Here is a 15531-nt window from a genome sequence, read left to right on the forward strand (position 1 = left end):
TTTCTCCAGAGAATAAATCTCCAGTCTCTTGTTGGGGAAATCTTTGAATTAAAAAAATGGTGGATTACCCACAGACGTTTATTTCCTCTCCCTTCCAAAGCATTTCTAAAATGACAGAAAGAAAATAAAGTACTAATTTTTAAAAAGTTAATAGAGGGGCGCCTGGGTGGCTCAGTCGTTAAGCGTCTGCCTTTGGCTCAGGTCATGATCCCAGGGTCCTGGGATCGAGCCCCGCATGGGGCTCTCTGCTCAGTGGGAAGCCTGCTTCTCCCTCTCCCACTCCCCCTGCTTGTGTTCCCTCTCTCGCTGTGTCTCTGTCAAATAAATAAAATAAAATCTTTAAAAAAAAAAAGTTAATAGAGGAGGAGATAAAAGTGTATGAGAGATTTCAAGGTGTTTACAGAAGATGAAAGTAGACAGGAGATAAATTACTTAGAGAAGAGTTATAACCTGTAGTGGGAGTTACAGACAACTTGGAAAACAATGTGCCCTTCACACCGCACAAGTACCTCTGTACTCAAAGTACCAGGTACGTGTGAGGCAGGTATCAGCCACAGATCTGAAAATAGGGCACTCACTGAAAGTCTATATACAGGTTAGCTGGATACCATTTTTACCCTAGATTTCCCCAATAGGAGACTGGAGGAAATTTATTCTCTGGAGAAATCAGATGAGGGAGATTCCAAACTCAGGGATATCAGTCACAGTAGAGAGAGTGCAGCACTGGGTTCAAAGTAAGTATAAGTAAAAATCTATGTACAGAACTGTGGGACTCTAAGCCTAATCTGTTTCTCAATATTGAGGTCCTGAAGGCCAAAAGCATTCTTGTCCTCAGCCTCCCAACTAAGCAGCAGGCTGAAGATTGATTCTTCTTCTGGAAAGAGTGAGATAAGACATTCAGATAACTAATATTTGAGGGCTCCCAAGTGAGAAGGCAGTCTAAATCTGACTATCCTATAATGCAGTCCACCAGGAAATTACCATAAACCCAGAGCTTCTATCCAGCTTTTAAATACTTCATTCTTAAACACGAGTGCCCATTCATTCAAGGATCACCAAGCCTCTGACATGAAAGACACTGAAACAAAACAAAACGTTCTGAAAAAAAAAAAAAGAAACAACACTATAAGTAGATGTAGACATCTCAAAAGGTAAAATCAGTATCATCAGAGACAGAAGATACTGCACCCATGAAACAAAAACGGCAAAAACCTCAATACTACTACTCAGAAATACAAAGGTATATGTCAGGAGAAAAAGGGTTAAAGATAGAAATCTCTGTGGAGTGGGGTTGGGTACAGAGCTACTAAGTTTTATTATAAACATACTGGTGTTTGATTATCTAACTTAGATACATGTATTCTGACTAGAAGTTTCTTTTTAAACAAGCCTCTAAGTCCTTGCTATACTAGTACCACCGACATCAGCTGGGAGCTTGTTAAAAATGCAGGATTTCAGGCACACCCCACCCCAGAAGTATTAAATCTGGATCTGTGTTTTATTTTACTTAAGAAAAAAAGAAAAGATTTTAAGTAATCTCTACACCAAACGTGGGGCTCAAACTCACAACCCTGAGATCAAGAGTCACACGCTCCACCGACTGAGCCGGCCAGGTGCCCCTAGATCTGAATTTTAAACAAGATGACCCAGTGATTCTTAAGCACATTAAAGTTTAAGAAGCACGGCTCTGGTTGATTTTGATGCAAGTGGTCCAGAACTAAACATTACTAACTGGTTCCCCAAGAACACCTGCATTAGAGCAAGCTGTGAAAGAGAAGCAAAAGATTTTAAATCAGCTCCTTCTATGATGACCAATCTTACCCTAAGGCAATTCTAAGGTAAAAATGTAAAAATTCCCAAACTGGCTGCATACACGGAATTCTTTTCTAATTTTTAGGTAGAATAAGGAAAAACCAGGCTGAATGATGTAAATTTACCACAGATGTTCAAACATCTTACAACAGTACCATCCGGTATGACTGCACAGGCTGGTTTTCTACCCACGTCAGTTGGAAGCCCATCACAACCTGGGGCAGTGAGGGATGTTCTATCTGTGGCAGTTTTGTGGAGATGAAGCAAAAGGAGGGGTGCCATTTCTAGCAGACCAGTCCTGCACGAAAAGTCAATGTAGGATCTCACCCAATTGGTTCCGCCTAGTTCCAAGAATGGGGGCCAGAAACAGCTTAGGGTTCGGCAGGAGAAGGCTGACTGCCAACTCCTTTGTGAATCAGAAAGCTACCAACTCCTTAGCTCACCCTTTCTTCCTGTTTCTTCCCCTCCTCTGAGTGCTTCTGCAACGCCACTTTGAGTGATTCTCTGATGAGCTGGATTTCAACTTCTGAAGCAGACAGTTTCTTTTCAAGCTCCATCTTTTCTTTGCTCAGGGCTTCTGTCTTCTGTGCAAACTGCGCACGTAAGAAAGTGTTCTCTCGCTGCAATTCCTGCATAAAGATTCTCAATACATAACCGTTCCTCACCCTCATAGCCCCATGTACTTTACTTATCCTCGGTCTACTTTGTGGTCAAATATCATCCTTCTCTAAGAATTTCTCCAAGCAGTGCTTCTCACAGTGTGGTCCTAGCACTAACATCTTCAGCATCACCTGGGGATTTGTCAGAAATAAAAATTCTTGAGCCCAACTCCCAGCCCACTGAATCAGAAACTCTGAGGATGGGGCTCAATAATCTGTGTTTTAACAGGCCGTTCAAGTGATTCTGAAGCACACTCAAATTTTCTCCTCTACTCATTCTCTATATGATCTTGGGCAAAAGTTCATCCTCCTTCTTGGGCCTCAATTTTTTCACCAGTAAATTCGAGGACTGAACTAGATTTTACATAAGGGCCTTTCTCACTCTAACATTCTGATTCTATAAGATAGAACACTGTCTTAACAGGCCCACTAGGTGACAAAGCCAGTACTATCATCTGTCTAATACCCATCACTCAAAAACCCATATTGCAGAAGAAGTGAACAGAGCAGGCTTTTTAGGAGCCACTGCCCTCAGTGAAAACATGGCTTCCTTTAGTTGCTCCTAGACACGGAAAAATTAAAAAATGAGTATGGCTCTAAATCCCATTACCTCTGCCTCTCCCTCCATTTGGCTAAGGCTGGTAGATTAAGACTTCTCAGAACATCACCCAACTCTAGAACCTTATTATGTACCTTGTTCTATCTTCATTTTCTCCCAAGTATGTCCTGACACCAAGACATACCTGATTCTACCCGCGAGCCTTCTCTGCCCCCACAAAGGCAGAACAAGGGATGCATTATAATTAGGATGCCTACCCATTAAGGGTAAGAACACCTTATATCACTTGATCCTTTTTCTATCTCCTGGATACCTAGCAGTACCAAGCAAAGGGAAGACACTGAGTTATGACAACCAGAATGCCATTCTGGCTGCCAATGCTTACCTGAAGCCTCAGCAAGCAGACATCCCCAAATGGGGCAGGGCGGCCCAAAACGGCACTGTGGACTTGCAGTTCACTTTCCCGTACTTTCTGCTCCAGCTGAGAGATGTGTTTCCTCTGCCTGCAAAAGCCAGTAGAATGAGGTCCAGGGTCCTGACACTAACCCACTTGCAACATGAGTCCCCACTTTCCTTAAGTGGTTACAATTCATACTATGTAAAGCAAAGGCCTTGTATCTGAGTAATACTGTTTTGCTGAAGGAGGAAAAGCAAATAAGAAAGCTGACTTGGGGGAAATGAGGAAAAGATCAGCTACAAAGAACTGGCTGCCCACTTTAGGCACTCCCAGAGTCCCTGCAGAGGATACACAATTAGCCCGTCCCATTAGTCAGATATAGGACTAGGTTGCTTATCAACCTAGCTCTACCAGGAGGCAAGGCATGGACTCAAACAGAGAGGGATGTGCTACCCTTGGAGACCTCATTAGGTGCCCTCAGTGGGGACTGGGAGAGCAGATACTGGTCCTAGGGCACCCCTTGACCTCTTACTTGTCAATGAGGAGCTCCTTTTCCTTCAGAAGGTGTTCATTACTGTTTAAGATGCTGATCCACTGTGCTGGTTCTAATGTGGGCAGTGATGGAGCAAATGCAGCGGGATGGTGGCAGATGGCTCCATTCTGAAGCTGGAAGACAAGGAGGCCCAGAGGGGCTTGATCTTGACCCACAGGCACCTGAAAACACCTGAGCAGTACCCAGCTGGGTCTCTAGTCAAGGCTCACTTTGGCTCAGCCTGAGGAGGCCCAGTGTTTATGAAATAATTTTAGCTCTGATGCATGACTGGAAAGAACCTGCCAGGGAGACTTCTGCCAACTGGACACTCCCTGCTCAAAAAGGCTCTAGTTTCTAAGAAAAGGTCACTTATCTTTCATTATCTGGCAAGAGAGGCAAACCAGGAGCTAAGATGTCCTCACCAACCAGGAAAGGAGAATACGTCTTGCTTTTTTCCTTCCTTAAGCAGCACAAGGCATTTTTTTTTTAACACAAAAATTGGTATAATGGAAGAAACACAGGAGTTTAGAGATAGTTTTTAAACCCTAGCTCTGCTACTTACCAGCTTTGTGACCCTGGACAGATTACTTATTCTAACAACCTGGTAAATTTCTACATTTATCTCATCAAAGTGCTACAAGGATTAAATTAAGATTCTGTATGTGAAAGTACCTAGCCTAGTGACTGGTACATAAGTACACAATAAGTGTTAGTGTCACATCTTTTGGGGTCTTCTGTTGTAACCCTCTACTCTGGAGGACCTATTGGAGTTTAATTAGACAACCACCATATTCAATGGTATTCACAAGCCTTCATTTCCCATCTATAAACATCTTACATCTTTCTTACAAATGTTTTCTTTAGAACCAAAACTTACAGGACAAAACCTATATAGTTCTAAGATCTGCAAAGAACCCACCAAATCCAAGGAAAGAAGGACCCCTACCTGCATTTGTTCCATCTGTAAACGGATCAACTCCAGCTGCTGCCGACAAGTGCTGAGCTCACAAGATCGCTCACGGGGGTGCCAAGGGTCAGGGTTCGGCTGCCATACCTGAGAGGGTAGAGGCTTGGAGAAGCCAGGAGCAGGCTGGAGTCCCAAAGGGAGAACTCCACTGCTATTAGGGTGAGGTCCATTCCGCTCACATACCACCCCACTGCCTGGTGCCTTTTTGGTCTCAGGCAACACTTTGTATAACTCCTTGTTTGTGTCAGCTCTTGGGTTGTGAAAGTGGACTTGGTAGTGAGGATCTGAATAAAGTGTCTCCATCATTGCCGACTGATTAAGGGTCGACTCCATACTGGGAATATCAAACTTCCTCACCTCTTCTTCTCTTTCATGGCCCACCGCTGGAAACCAGGACTGCTCAATTCCATTTTCTCCAGTAGCACCACAAAGATACATGAAATCTCTAGACAGGCCTGTAGAACGTTTCATTGCACCAAGGTCTCCATTTCTTGTCATCCCCACACCTTCAGCCCGCCCTGACAAAGGGAGTTTAGAGGAAGAGAGTCCAGCAGGTATAGAATGTGGCTTGGCAGGAGAGGTCCCCAAAGTAGAAGGTATCACATGGGCTGTTGGAATGGTTATGTGGCTTTTGATGGGCTGGAAAGAAGGGCTGCTACTTGAGCTACAAAAATCTGTAAAGAGAATAGTCTTCCATAAGTCAAAACCGAAGCAGCAGGCTTTCTTGAGTTTGGCTGCTATGCCAGATCTTCCCTGCCTGTCCTGAGACCAGGCAGAATAGACACTATCATCACAAGTATCAGGCAGAAAGGCAACCTAACTGAGAAGTTACGTGTATTCTAGGATCTCAAATGCCATCCGCAAGGTAAACCAGCAAAAGGCAACATTTAGCTTTACTTTTAACTTACACCCTGTCCTTTTTATTTGAAAAAAATCTTGCCAGTAAACAAACAAAGCTGAAAAATCGAACTTAAAAACAAAACAAAACAAAACAAAAAAACACTTACTTAAGGGAAATGGATTAGGTCCTACTCTTCTGGGAGCTGGGCAACTCTCAAGCTATAATCCAATCCAATAAAAATATTCTTTCCAAGGGCTGCCAGAATCCTCTGTGACCTCCAAAAGCTTCCCAGTGAAGGTAAGCAGTGAATCTAAACTATACGAAGAATAGGCAAAGTGGATAGTGCTGCTCTGTATCCAGGACAGGGAGTACAGCATCTGAATCAGGATTCTATTCTCTCTCCCACACACCAGACTTGACTGCCTGGATATGTGAAGTTATTCTTAGTAACTCTCAGGTTTCACTCCAGCACAGTGAGCACTCTCAAGTGGGTACACACTGAAATCCTCTATTTTATATTTTGCCTTTCACTTCCCCCTTGTTTATATCCAACTGTGACTTTTCACTTTTCTTTCACACTGGATTTATGCTTCCTTTAGCTCTTGCCTGGTTTTGGGAGACAACTCTCTGATTAGACCTGCTGCAGAAGGTACACATTTCTATATTATTTCCAACTTTCAAGCGCTGCTCTTTAAAAGACTATAGGGTCACAGAATTAATGTGCCAAGGCAGTGGGCTGCAAGCAAACAACAAGATAGGAATGTGAGGAAACATACCTGTTACCTTCAGCAGAGAGAAAACTGAGTAACGGGACAAGGAATATAAATATCTTCCTTTTTCAACTATGTCCAAACTAAGCACATCTACCATGGAGAAGACTGGACTACCAATTTAATTCATTTCTTTTTTCTTTCCATCAACCAACACAGAACACTCAGCTAATGAGGACAGATACTATAACCTTTCCCAGAATTACCACAGATCAGCTACCATCTTCTCATATGGGTTTGTAAACAGCTCTTTAAAAACATGGACACAGGGCACCTGGGTGGCTCAGTAGGTTGTCAACTCTTGATTTTGGCTCAGGTCATGATCTCAGGGTTGTGAGACTGAGCCCATCGGGACTCCATGCTCAGAGCAGAGTCGGCTTGAGAGTCTTTCCTTCTCCTTCTGCCCCTCTCCATCCCCCCCCACCATCTCTAAAATAAATGAATAAATAAAATCTTAAAAACAAAATAAAAAGGGGGACACCTGGGTGGCTCAGTCGGTTAAGTGTCTGACTCTTGGTTTCGGCTCAGGTCATGATCTCATGGCTACGGAATCAAGCCCCACATCAGGCTCTGCGCTCAGCACAGAGTCTGCTTCAGATTCTCTCTCCCTTTCCCGCCCACATGCACGCTCTAATAAATAAAAAAATCTTAAACAACAAACCCAGAAACAACCCCCCCCCAAAAAATGAAAACCATGGACACATCAAATTGTCCCTTATAATGTATGGGATAAGACAAAGTATCTAATTTTCTATACTTAGATGATCTTGGGGATATATATATAAAAGGCCATACCAAAACAAAACAACAGTAATTTCTGATAAATGTGTCTGCCTCTAAGGACCAAGAAAGAACATTTCAGAGGCAAAGGACACAGTTTTTGATGTCCCATAACTTATACACAGGAATAGTCAACAGGCTAAGGTAGACTGTGGTGATGAAAACTTCCAAGAATAGTAAGCTCCCTATGTGAAATCCTCTGTAATGGCACCATAATATCCACTCTTACCAAGGGTCTCTGCTCTCAAAGTATAATTATGGCACAGAAGACAGTGAGGTTATGGCATACGAGGGGTTGCTATTACACTGAACTTTGTAACACCTCCTTCCATTCTCCACCTACAGCATCACCCACTCTCAAGACTCACCAAATTCTGAGTTTTGAGCCCATAACCAAAGTAGTAATGCCAAAACCAAAGCCTGGAAAGGTACCAAATGACCCGGGAGAATTTGGTTTTCCTAATTTTCTAGGACTGTGGTCCATCCACCAATAAAAGAATAAAGTAAAATCTTTGTCAGCATGTCATTTACCTATTAGGTTTATCTATTTATAGTAAGGAAACTGGCAATTCTGACAAACTGCTATAAAATGTCAAGTTACACCTTAAGTCTGATTTGTATTTTGAAACATTTTGAAGAAAATAACAATACTCATTTTCAGAAGGGCCACTAACCTTCTACAATTTTCAAAGACTTTCAAAATTTAGTGTGGGATATGTGATTTTTAGAGAAGTCTACAGTTCTCAGAATCATTGGGGTTTTGGCACTTTTAAGGATATTCGTATTTCTAAATCTCTCCTCCTCAACCATACCCTCTGCCCCGCTCCCTAATTCTTTCTAACCACTCTACTTTCTTGGTGAGGGGTAGATTTAGCTATTGCTAAATGTTGATCATTTCTGTCTATATCTCTTACTGGTTTATGAAAGTAAGGTAGACTAAACTAAGACAGTAACTACTGCAGTCTTTAGCAAAAAGCTGAAAACCTTCTGAGCTCTCCAGTATCCACCTCTACCCCAACCCTTGAGAGTCTTCAAGGTAAAACATTTTAATGAAGGGTGGAATCAAAAGCAAGCCTATTCACTTTAAAGATGCAACAATGAAAAAAAAAAGATGCAAAAATGAACTATATTTTATACCAGGCATAAGGGTTCTTGTCAACTGGGCTCCAAATAAAACCAAGCTAGATGAACAAAATGAGCAAGGATTAAAGACCATCGTACATAACAAACATGGCAGAGAAGCCAGCTTGGATCCTTTATTTAATTTTTAAAAAGATTTATGTATTTATTTATTTAGAGTGTGTACATGTGCAAGCGGGGGGAGGGGTAGAGGGAAAAGGAGAGAATCTCAAGAAGAGTACGCTGAGTGCGGAGTCCGATGAAGGGCTCAATCTCACAATCTCACATGATCTCACCCTGAGACCATGACCTGGGCTGAAATCAAGAGTTGGACTCTTAACTGACTGAGCTACCCAGGCGCCCCACCTTGGATCCTTTAAAAAAAAAAAACACACCAAAACAACAAGCACTACATCAAGGCTACTACAATTTAAAAAGAATGTACTACACAGGAAATATATCCCCCCACAAAGAAATAAAAAGCACAAAATCTGTGTAACAATGTGATTGAATTAAATAGAGCCACTCAATTCAACAGGGGGAAAATCTAGACCATTGTTTGATTTTTAAAAGATCTATTATTTAGTCAAAATGAAAAAGGTCCCATGACTGCACATGTAGACAAAACCTTAACAAATAACTACACTGACAGTAACACTTGATTACACAAGTGATAGAAAAAATACTACAGCTGGGAGACCTGAACCTGACTAGTTATGTGACATTAGGCAAGTTACTTAATCCTTAGGGAATTTTTGTTACTCACCAGCAAAAAGGAACTGGATTAAATGATTTTCAGAGTCCTGTCTACAACAAAATCTATGATTCAGTTCTACTCAACATTTATGAGCACCATGCCCACATACACAGAGCTATCAAACTATTAAAATTAAATGTCAGGTGTCTACGAGTCAGTACTAGTAGATATCTGCTTGGGGTTTTTTTTTTTTTTTTCATTTCTATTTTCAAAGATTTCTATCCTTTTCTTAAAAAAACAGCTTTACTGAAATATAATTCACATAATATTCAATTCACCCACTTGAAGTGTATAATTCAATGATTTTTAGTATAGTCACTATTGTGTAACCATCACTACAATCAGTTACAGAATATTTTACCAGCCCAAAAAGAAACCCCTTACCCTTTAGCAGGCACATTCCATTTACCCTAACTTCCCTAGCCTTGGACAACCACTTATTTTCTGTTTCTCTAGATTTGCCTATTCTGGACATTTCACATAAATGGAATCATACAGTATGTGGCCTTTTGCGTCTGGCTTTACTTAGCATAAATGTTTTAAAAGTTCAACCATTTTTGTAACATGTATTAGTACTTCATTTCTTCTTATTGTGGAACAATATTCTATTACATGGATATACTACATCTGACTCATCCATTCATCAGTTGATAAACATCTGGGTTGTTTCCATTTTCTGGCTACTATGAATAATGCTGCTATGAATAACAAGTTTACCTGTGGACATATGCTTTCCTTTCTCTTGAGTATATAGGTAGGAGTAGAACTGTTGAGTCATAGGGTAACTCCATGTTTACCCTTTTGAAGATCTGCCAAACTGCCTTCCAAAGCAGCTGCAACATTTTACACTCCCACCAGTAATGTATAGAGGCTTCAATTTCTTTACATTCTCACCACCCTTGTTAATCTTTTTCGATTATAGCCATCCTAGTGGGTGTGACATCTGATAAAGTACTAAAGTGACTAGTTTTGTGACTTTAATCAAGTCATCTAATCCTCTGAAACTCAGCTTTCCCGGGGTGCCTGGGTGGCTCAGTTGGTTGAGCGTCCAACGCTCGGTTTTGGCTCAGGTCATGATCTCATAGATTGTGTTATCGAGCCCTCTGTAGGGCTCTGCACTCAGCAGGGAGTCTGCTTGAAGATTCTCTCCCTCTGCCCCTCCTCCCAATAATACTCTTTCTCTCTCTCAAATAAATCAATCTTAAAAAAAAAAAAGGAAATTCAGCTTTCTCAGCTGTAAAATGGAAATAATACTTCATAGAGTTCTTAAAGATGTTAATGAAAAAAGTTTAGCATAGTATCCATCAAAGTATTTAATAAATAGTTATTAATTATTATCATCAGGTCCTCTGCCCTCTAGGAAATCACTCTCTAAATGAAAAAATAAAATACTCTTGTGGTGCTTGGCTGGCTCAGTCAGTACAGCAGGGGACTCCTGATCTCAGGCTCATGAGTTCAAACCCCACATTGGGTATAAAGATTACTTAAATAAATAAAATGTAAAAAAAAAAAAAGAAAATACTCTTGTAAAGCACTGTCTGGCAGTTATTACTTAATTTAAGTGCCCCCAAAATGGCAGACATAATAAAGATACAAGATTGCAGAGAGGGAGGGGTGCCTGGGTGGCTCAGTAGGCTGAGCGTCTGCCTTCAGCTCAGGTCATGATCCCAGGGTCCTGGGATCTAGCCCTGCAACAGGCTCCCTGCTCAGCAGGGAGTCTGCTTCTCCCTCCCCCTGCTCTTGTTCTCTCTCTCTCTCTCCCCCTCTCCCTCTCAAATTAATAAATGAAATCTTATTTAAAAAAAAAAAAGATTGCAGGGCACCTGGGTGGCTCAGTCGGTTAAGCAACTATTTACTGTCTTCAGCTTAGGTCATGATCCCAGAGTCCCAGAATCGAATCCTGCACTGGGCTCCCTGCTCAGCAGGGAGTCTGCTTCTCCCACTGACCCTATCCCTTCTCATGCTCTCTCTCTCTCAAATAAATAAATAAAAATTTTTAAAAATTAAAAAAAAAAGATTGCAGAGAGGGAGATCAATAATGGGTAGAAGGGATGGGAAGTCTTGTCAGACTAGACACTAGATTTTGAAAAATAAGATCAGCATTGCTGGGAAGGGCAAGAGAGGGTGGAAACAGCACAAACGGGCCTGGATTAAAGAAGAAAAGAGCTCAGATATCCAAACAACAACAACAACAACAACAAAAGTTCTGTGCTTTTTCATCACACACTGAAACACCACACTTCGTAACGTTAAGAAATGTCTGAATGGGTGGGGTAGAGCCAGATCACAGAACTAAGGCCTCTGAACTTTATCCTCCAAGTAACAGAAGTCAAGGATTTATAGGAAAGGGATACTATGAAACCAGGCTTTTAGAAAGATTAACCTGGCAGTAGAGGGAAAGTTTTGAGGACAAGAAACCTATTAAAAAGTTATTTAAGATAGGACAAACAGTAAAAACTGAAAGGAAAGGGCCAGATGTAAGAAACATGGAATAAAAATAATCAAGCAAACTCCTTGGCTGAAGGGACTGAGTTATGAATATTCTGGAAATGACAATACACCTGGAACACAATCTGAAAATGACAACACATATTAGTAATCAAAGCATTAATCCAAACTTACCCTCTGCAATGTCTGAGCATGATGTGCCAATGGCTGTGTCCCCGCTGTCAGCTACACTTGAGCAGCGGCTGAATCGACTCCGAAAAGCCTCTGATATAACTGGAGTCTGCCATTCAGTCCCCAGGGAACTACCCTTTTGAATTCCACTGGAACCTGAAACAAGTGGCATTTCCCATCTTTAGTGTGAACCAGTTGATGTAACCCCATAAGACTGTTTAAATAAAGCACTTAAACCTATAAAAAATAGGATCACTCTCTCTCCTATGCCCATTTCAGCTTCTCTGAGTTAGTTAATTTTAAATGGAAATAGCATGAGAGGTGAGAATGTTCACAGACAGAAATAAGACTTACCAAGAACCCAGGAATACTAGGAGAGAAAACAATACCACTCAACAGTAGCTACCATTTTTTGAAACCTAGAAGCCATAACACTTTACCAACATGATTTCATCTACTTAATTACTGAATAGCATCATTACCCCTATTTTACAGAGGCTAGAGCTGAGATTTGAACCCAGGTTGTTTTGATTACAATATCCACATTCTTTCCTCTTACAGGATTTCTCAATAGGTGCTTTTGGCATACAAGGCATGACAATTCTTCGATGTGTAGTCTATACATGTCAGGATGGTTTAGCATCCCTGGTCCCTATTAAATGCCAGTAGCAGCCCTAACCCTATCCCACCATCACTGTGAAACATGAAAAGACTCCGTATGTTTCCAAATGCTCCCTAGGGTAACAGGCAGTCCAGTTTCTTGTTGAAAACCATTGCATGGGGGTGCCTAGGTGGCTCAGTCAGTTAAGCATCTGACTTCAACTCAAGTCAAGATCTAGGGGTCCCAAGATCGAGGAGTGTGCTTCTCTCCCTCTGCCCTTCCCCCCACTCATGTACATGCAGGCATGAAAGAAAGGAAGGAAGGAAGGGAGAGAGAGAGAGAGAGAGAGAAAGAAAGAAAGAAGAGAAAGAAAGAAAGAAAGAAACGTAAAGAAAAGAAACAGAAAGAAAACCACTGCTTGACTGAACTGGGGTACCCTGTGGACAGGGTGAATCCAGAACAAGATAAGTCTTAAAAGTCAATCTGAAGAGTTTAAGACTATTTTGAGTAGAATGCAAAGAAACCACTAAAATTTCTGAGTCGGTAAGACAAAACAAGACTGAGGAGATTTATTTAACGTTATTAGCTTGCTACTTGAGGGCTAGTAGGTAGCAAGTGTTTAATAAATACTTGATTTACTAGTATTTACTGTTAAAAAACACTATAATTTTTCTAAACTGAATCTGATGATCCATGCAAATAGACAAAAACGTAATGATAGCTACTTATGCATTTAAAATGTCAGAGTTTTAGGGGACGCCTGGGTGGCTCAGATGGTTAAGCGTCTGCCTTCGGCTCAGGTCATGATCCCAGGGTCCTGGGATCGAGCCCCGCATCGGGCTCCCTGCTCCTTGGGAGCCTGCTTCTCCCTCTGCCTCTCTCTCTCTGTCTCTGTCTCTCATGCATAAATAAATAAAATCTTTAAAAAAAAAAATGTCAGAGTTTTAGTTGAAATCAGAAAACAAGGTTCTACAGACTCTTTGATTTAGTGGGAAGCAAATGATATTTGAACACAAATCACCTTATTCTCTTCTTCCAATTTTAGTGCTTCTCCCATATTTTTAACTCACTTTCTTCTAATTTTGCTACCCTCTGCTTTCTACTGAAGGCACTCTTACTCTCACCAAGGACTTATTCTTGCAGTCACAGTGGACTGCCTGATGTGAAAGAATCTATATACACTATAATAATCTTTCATAGAAGACATACCCAAGAATCAAAGCTTCTGATTAGCATAAGATTAGCTGGTGTTACTATCTGTACTAAGTATAATTCTAGCTAGAAGGAAAGAAATTTGACTTTTTGGTAAGTCTATATGGTGTTATCTCTCTAGTCAGTAGACAAATTTCCAGGCCTTTTGAAATAATGAAAATTGATTGAGGGCCTCTATTACCATCTTCCTGGCCTCTTCTTGTTACTACTACTAATCTTGCATTCTTTACCAGTACCACTTTTCTATCTGCTCACTTCATACATCAATTCTGAAGAGATATTTGTTAAAATAAAAATGCATTTTGGGGAGTGTCTGGCTGGCTAAGTCGGTAGAGCATCCAACTCTTGATCTTGGGGTCCTGAGTTCAAGTCCCACAGTGGGTATAGAGATCACTTTTTTTTTAAATTTTATTTATTTATTTGAGAGAGAGAGAGATCACAAGCAGGGAGGAGGGGTAGCAGAAGAAGCAAACTCCCTGCTGAGCAAGAAGCCCGATGAGGTACTTGATCCCAGGACTCCAGGATCACGACCTGAGCTAAAGGCAAACACTTAACTGACTGAGCCACCCAGGCGCCCTAGAGATCATTTAAAAAATGTATTTTGGTATAGGTATAGAGGCTTATGCTTATTTCAAAATTCAAGTTTGAAAGCTTAAATTTTTTTGTGTTATATCACATGTCCTATCACCAATATCTTTACCAAAATATTTTTTATTTTTATTTTTTTTAAAGATTTTATTTATTTATTTATTTATTTATTTGAGAGAGAGAGAGAGAGAGAGAGAGAGAGAGAGAGAGAGAGCATGAGAGGGGGGAGGGTCAGAGGGAGAAGCAGACTCCCTGATGAGCAGGGAGCCCGATGCGGGACTCGATCCCGGGACTCTGGGATCATGACCTGAGCCGAAGGCAGTCGCTTAACCAACTGAGCCACCCAGGCGCCCCAAAATATTTTTTTTTAAAGATTTTATTTATTTATTTGAGAGAGAGAGAGAGAGAATGAGAGATAGCATGAGAGGGAAGAGGGTCAGAGGGAGAAGCAGACTCCCTGCTGAGCAGGGAGCCCGATGTGGGACTCGATCCCAGGACTCCAGGATCATGACCTGAGCCGAAGGCAGTCGCTTAACCACCTAAGCCACCCAGGCGCCCTCTTTACCAAAATATTAAGACCATTATTAATCAAATGAGAGACTACTGAAGACAAAGCCATCAGAAAAGCAGTGAGGTTTTTGTTTTGTTTTAAGATTTATTTACTTGACAGAGGGAGAGAGACCACAAGCAGGGGGAGCAGCAGAAGGGAGAGGGAGAAGCAGGTCTCCTGCTGAGCAGGGAGCCCGATGTAGGACTTGATCGCAGGACCCTGGGATCATGACCTGAGCTGAAGGCAGATGCTTAACTGACTGAGCCACCCAGGCGCCCCAGAAAAGCAGTGAGTTTTGTTAGAAATTGCTACCTCCCCCAAATTTGTGTGTTATAACATAACTGTCATAAGAAATTATACAATCCAGCCCTAAAACAGTGTATGGCATATAGCAGATGTTCAATAAATATTTGCTGAAGGAATCTTGGACTGATTCAACAAACGTTTTTCAAAATGCTTAATCTATGCAAGGCAGCATTCCTAGGAGAATATAACAAATATCTAATAAATATCTGCTGTAAGGCACTGTAGTATTTTAAAGTTAAATAAAGTATATCCTTAGTTGAAAAAATGTACCCCTCTTCGTAAGTACCCCAGGATTCAAAAAGCTATTTTTCTATCCTTTCTATTTAAATATACCATATCTACTTAATTATCTATTGAATGTATATATTTATATATATATATGTTTAACATATATACTTAATATATCCACTTAGTATATCTACTGAACTTTCAAAATCTTGTCAATCCATTCTAAAGATAAAT

The 15531-nt window shown here is 41.0% G+C and overlaps 1 protein-coding gene across 2 annotated transcripts in view; it reads right to left on the bottom strand.

Moving 5' to 3' along the window:
- Positions 1-15531, bottom strand: part of CEP85 (centrosomal protein 85) — a 33091-nt gene that overhangs the window by 10755 nt on the left and 6805 nt on the right. Inside the window, exons 3-8 of one of the 2 annotated variants that reach the window (XM_028113998.1) lie at positions 11816-11968; positions 5284-5600; positions 4906-5013; positions 3960-4093; positions 3416-3533; positions 2256-2441 (exon numbers count right to left, since the gene is read on the bottom strand). In XM_028113998.1, coding sequence (XP_027969799.1) covers positions 2256-2441; positions 3416-3533; positions 3960-4093; positions 4906-5013; positions 5284-5600; positions 11816-11968 — 1016 coding nt within the window. Of the gene's footprint in view, positions 1-2255; positions 2442-3415; positions 3534-3959; positions 4094-4905; positions 5601-11815; positions 11969-15531 lie in introns of both variants that reach the window. The other variant, XM_028113996.1, reaches the window with a different exon arrangement.

Source organism: Eumetopias jubatus, unplaced genomic scaffold (assembly GCF_037043125.1).
Source record: "Eumetopias jubatus isolate StellerSeaLion01/CBP00866 unplaced genomic scaffold, mEumJub1_p1.0 scaffold_4, whole genome shotgun sequence".
Taxonomy (NCBI): Eukaryota; Metazoa; Chordata; class Mammalia; order Carnivora; family Otariidae; genus Eumetopias; species Eumetopias jubatus.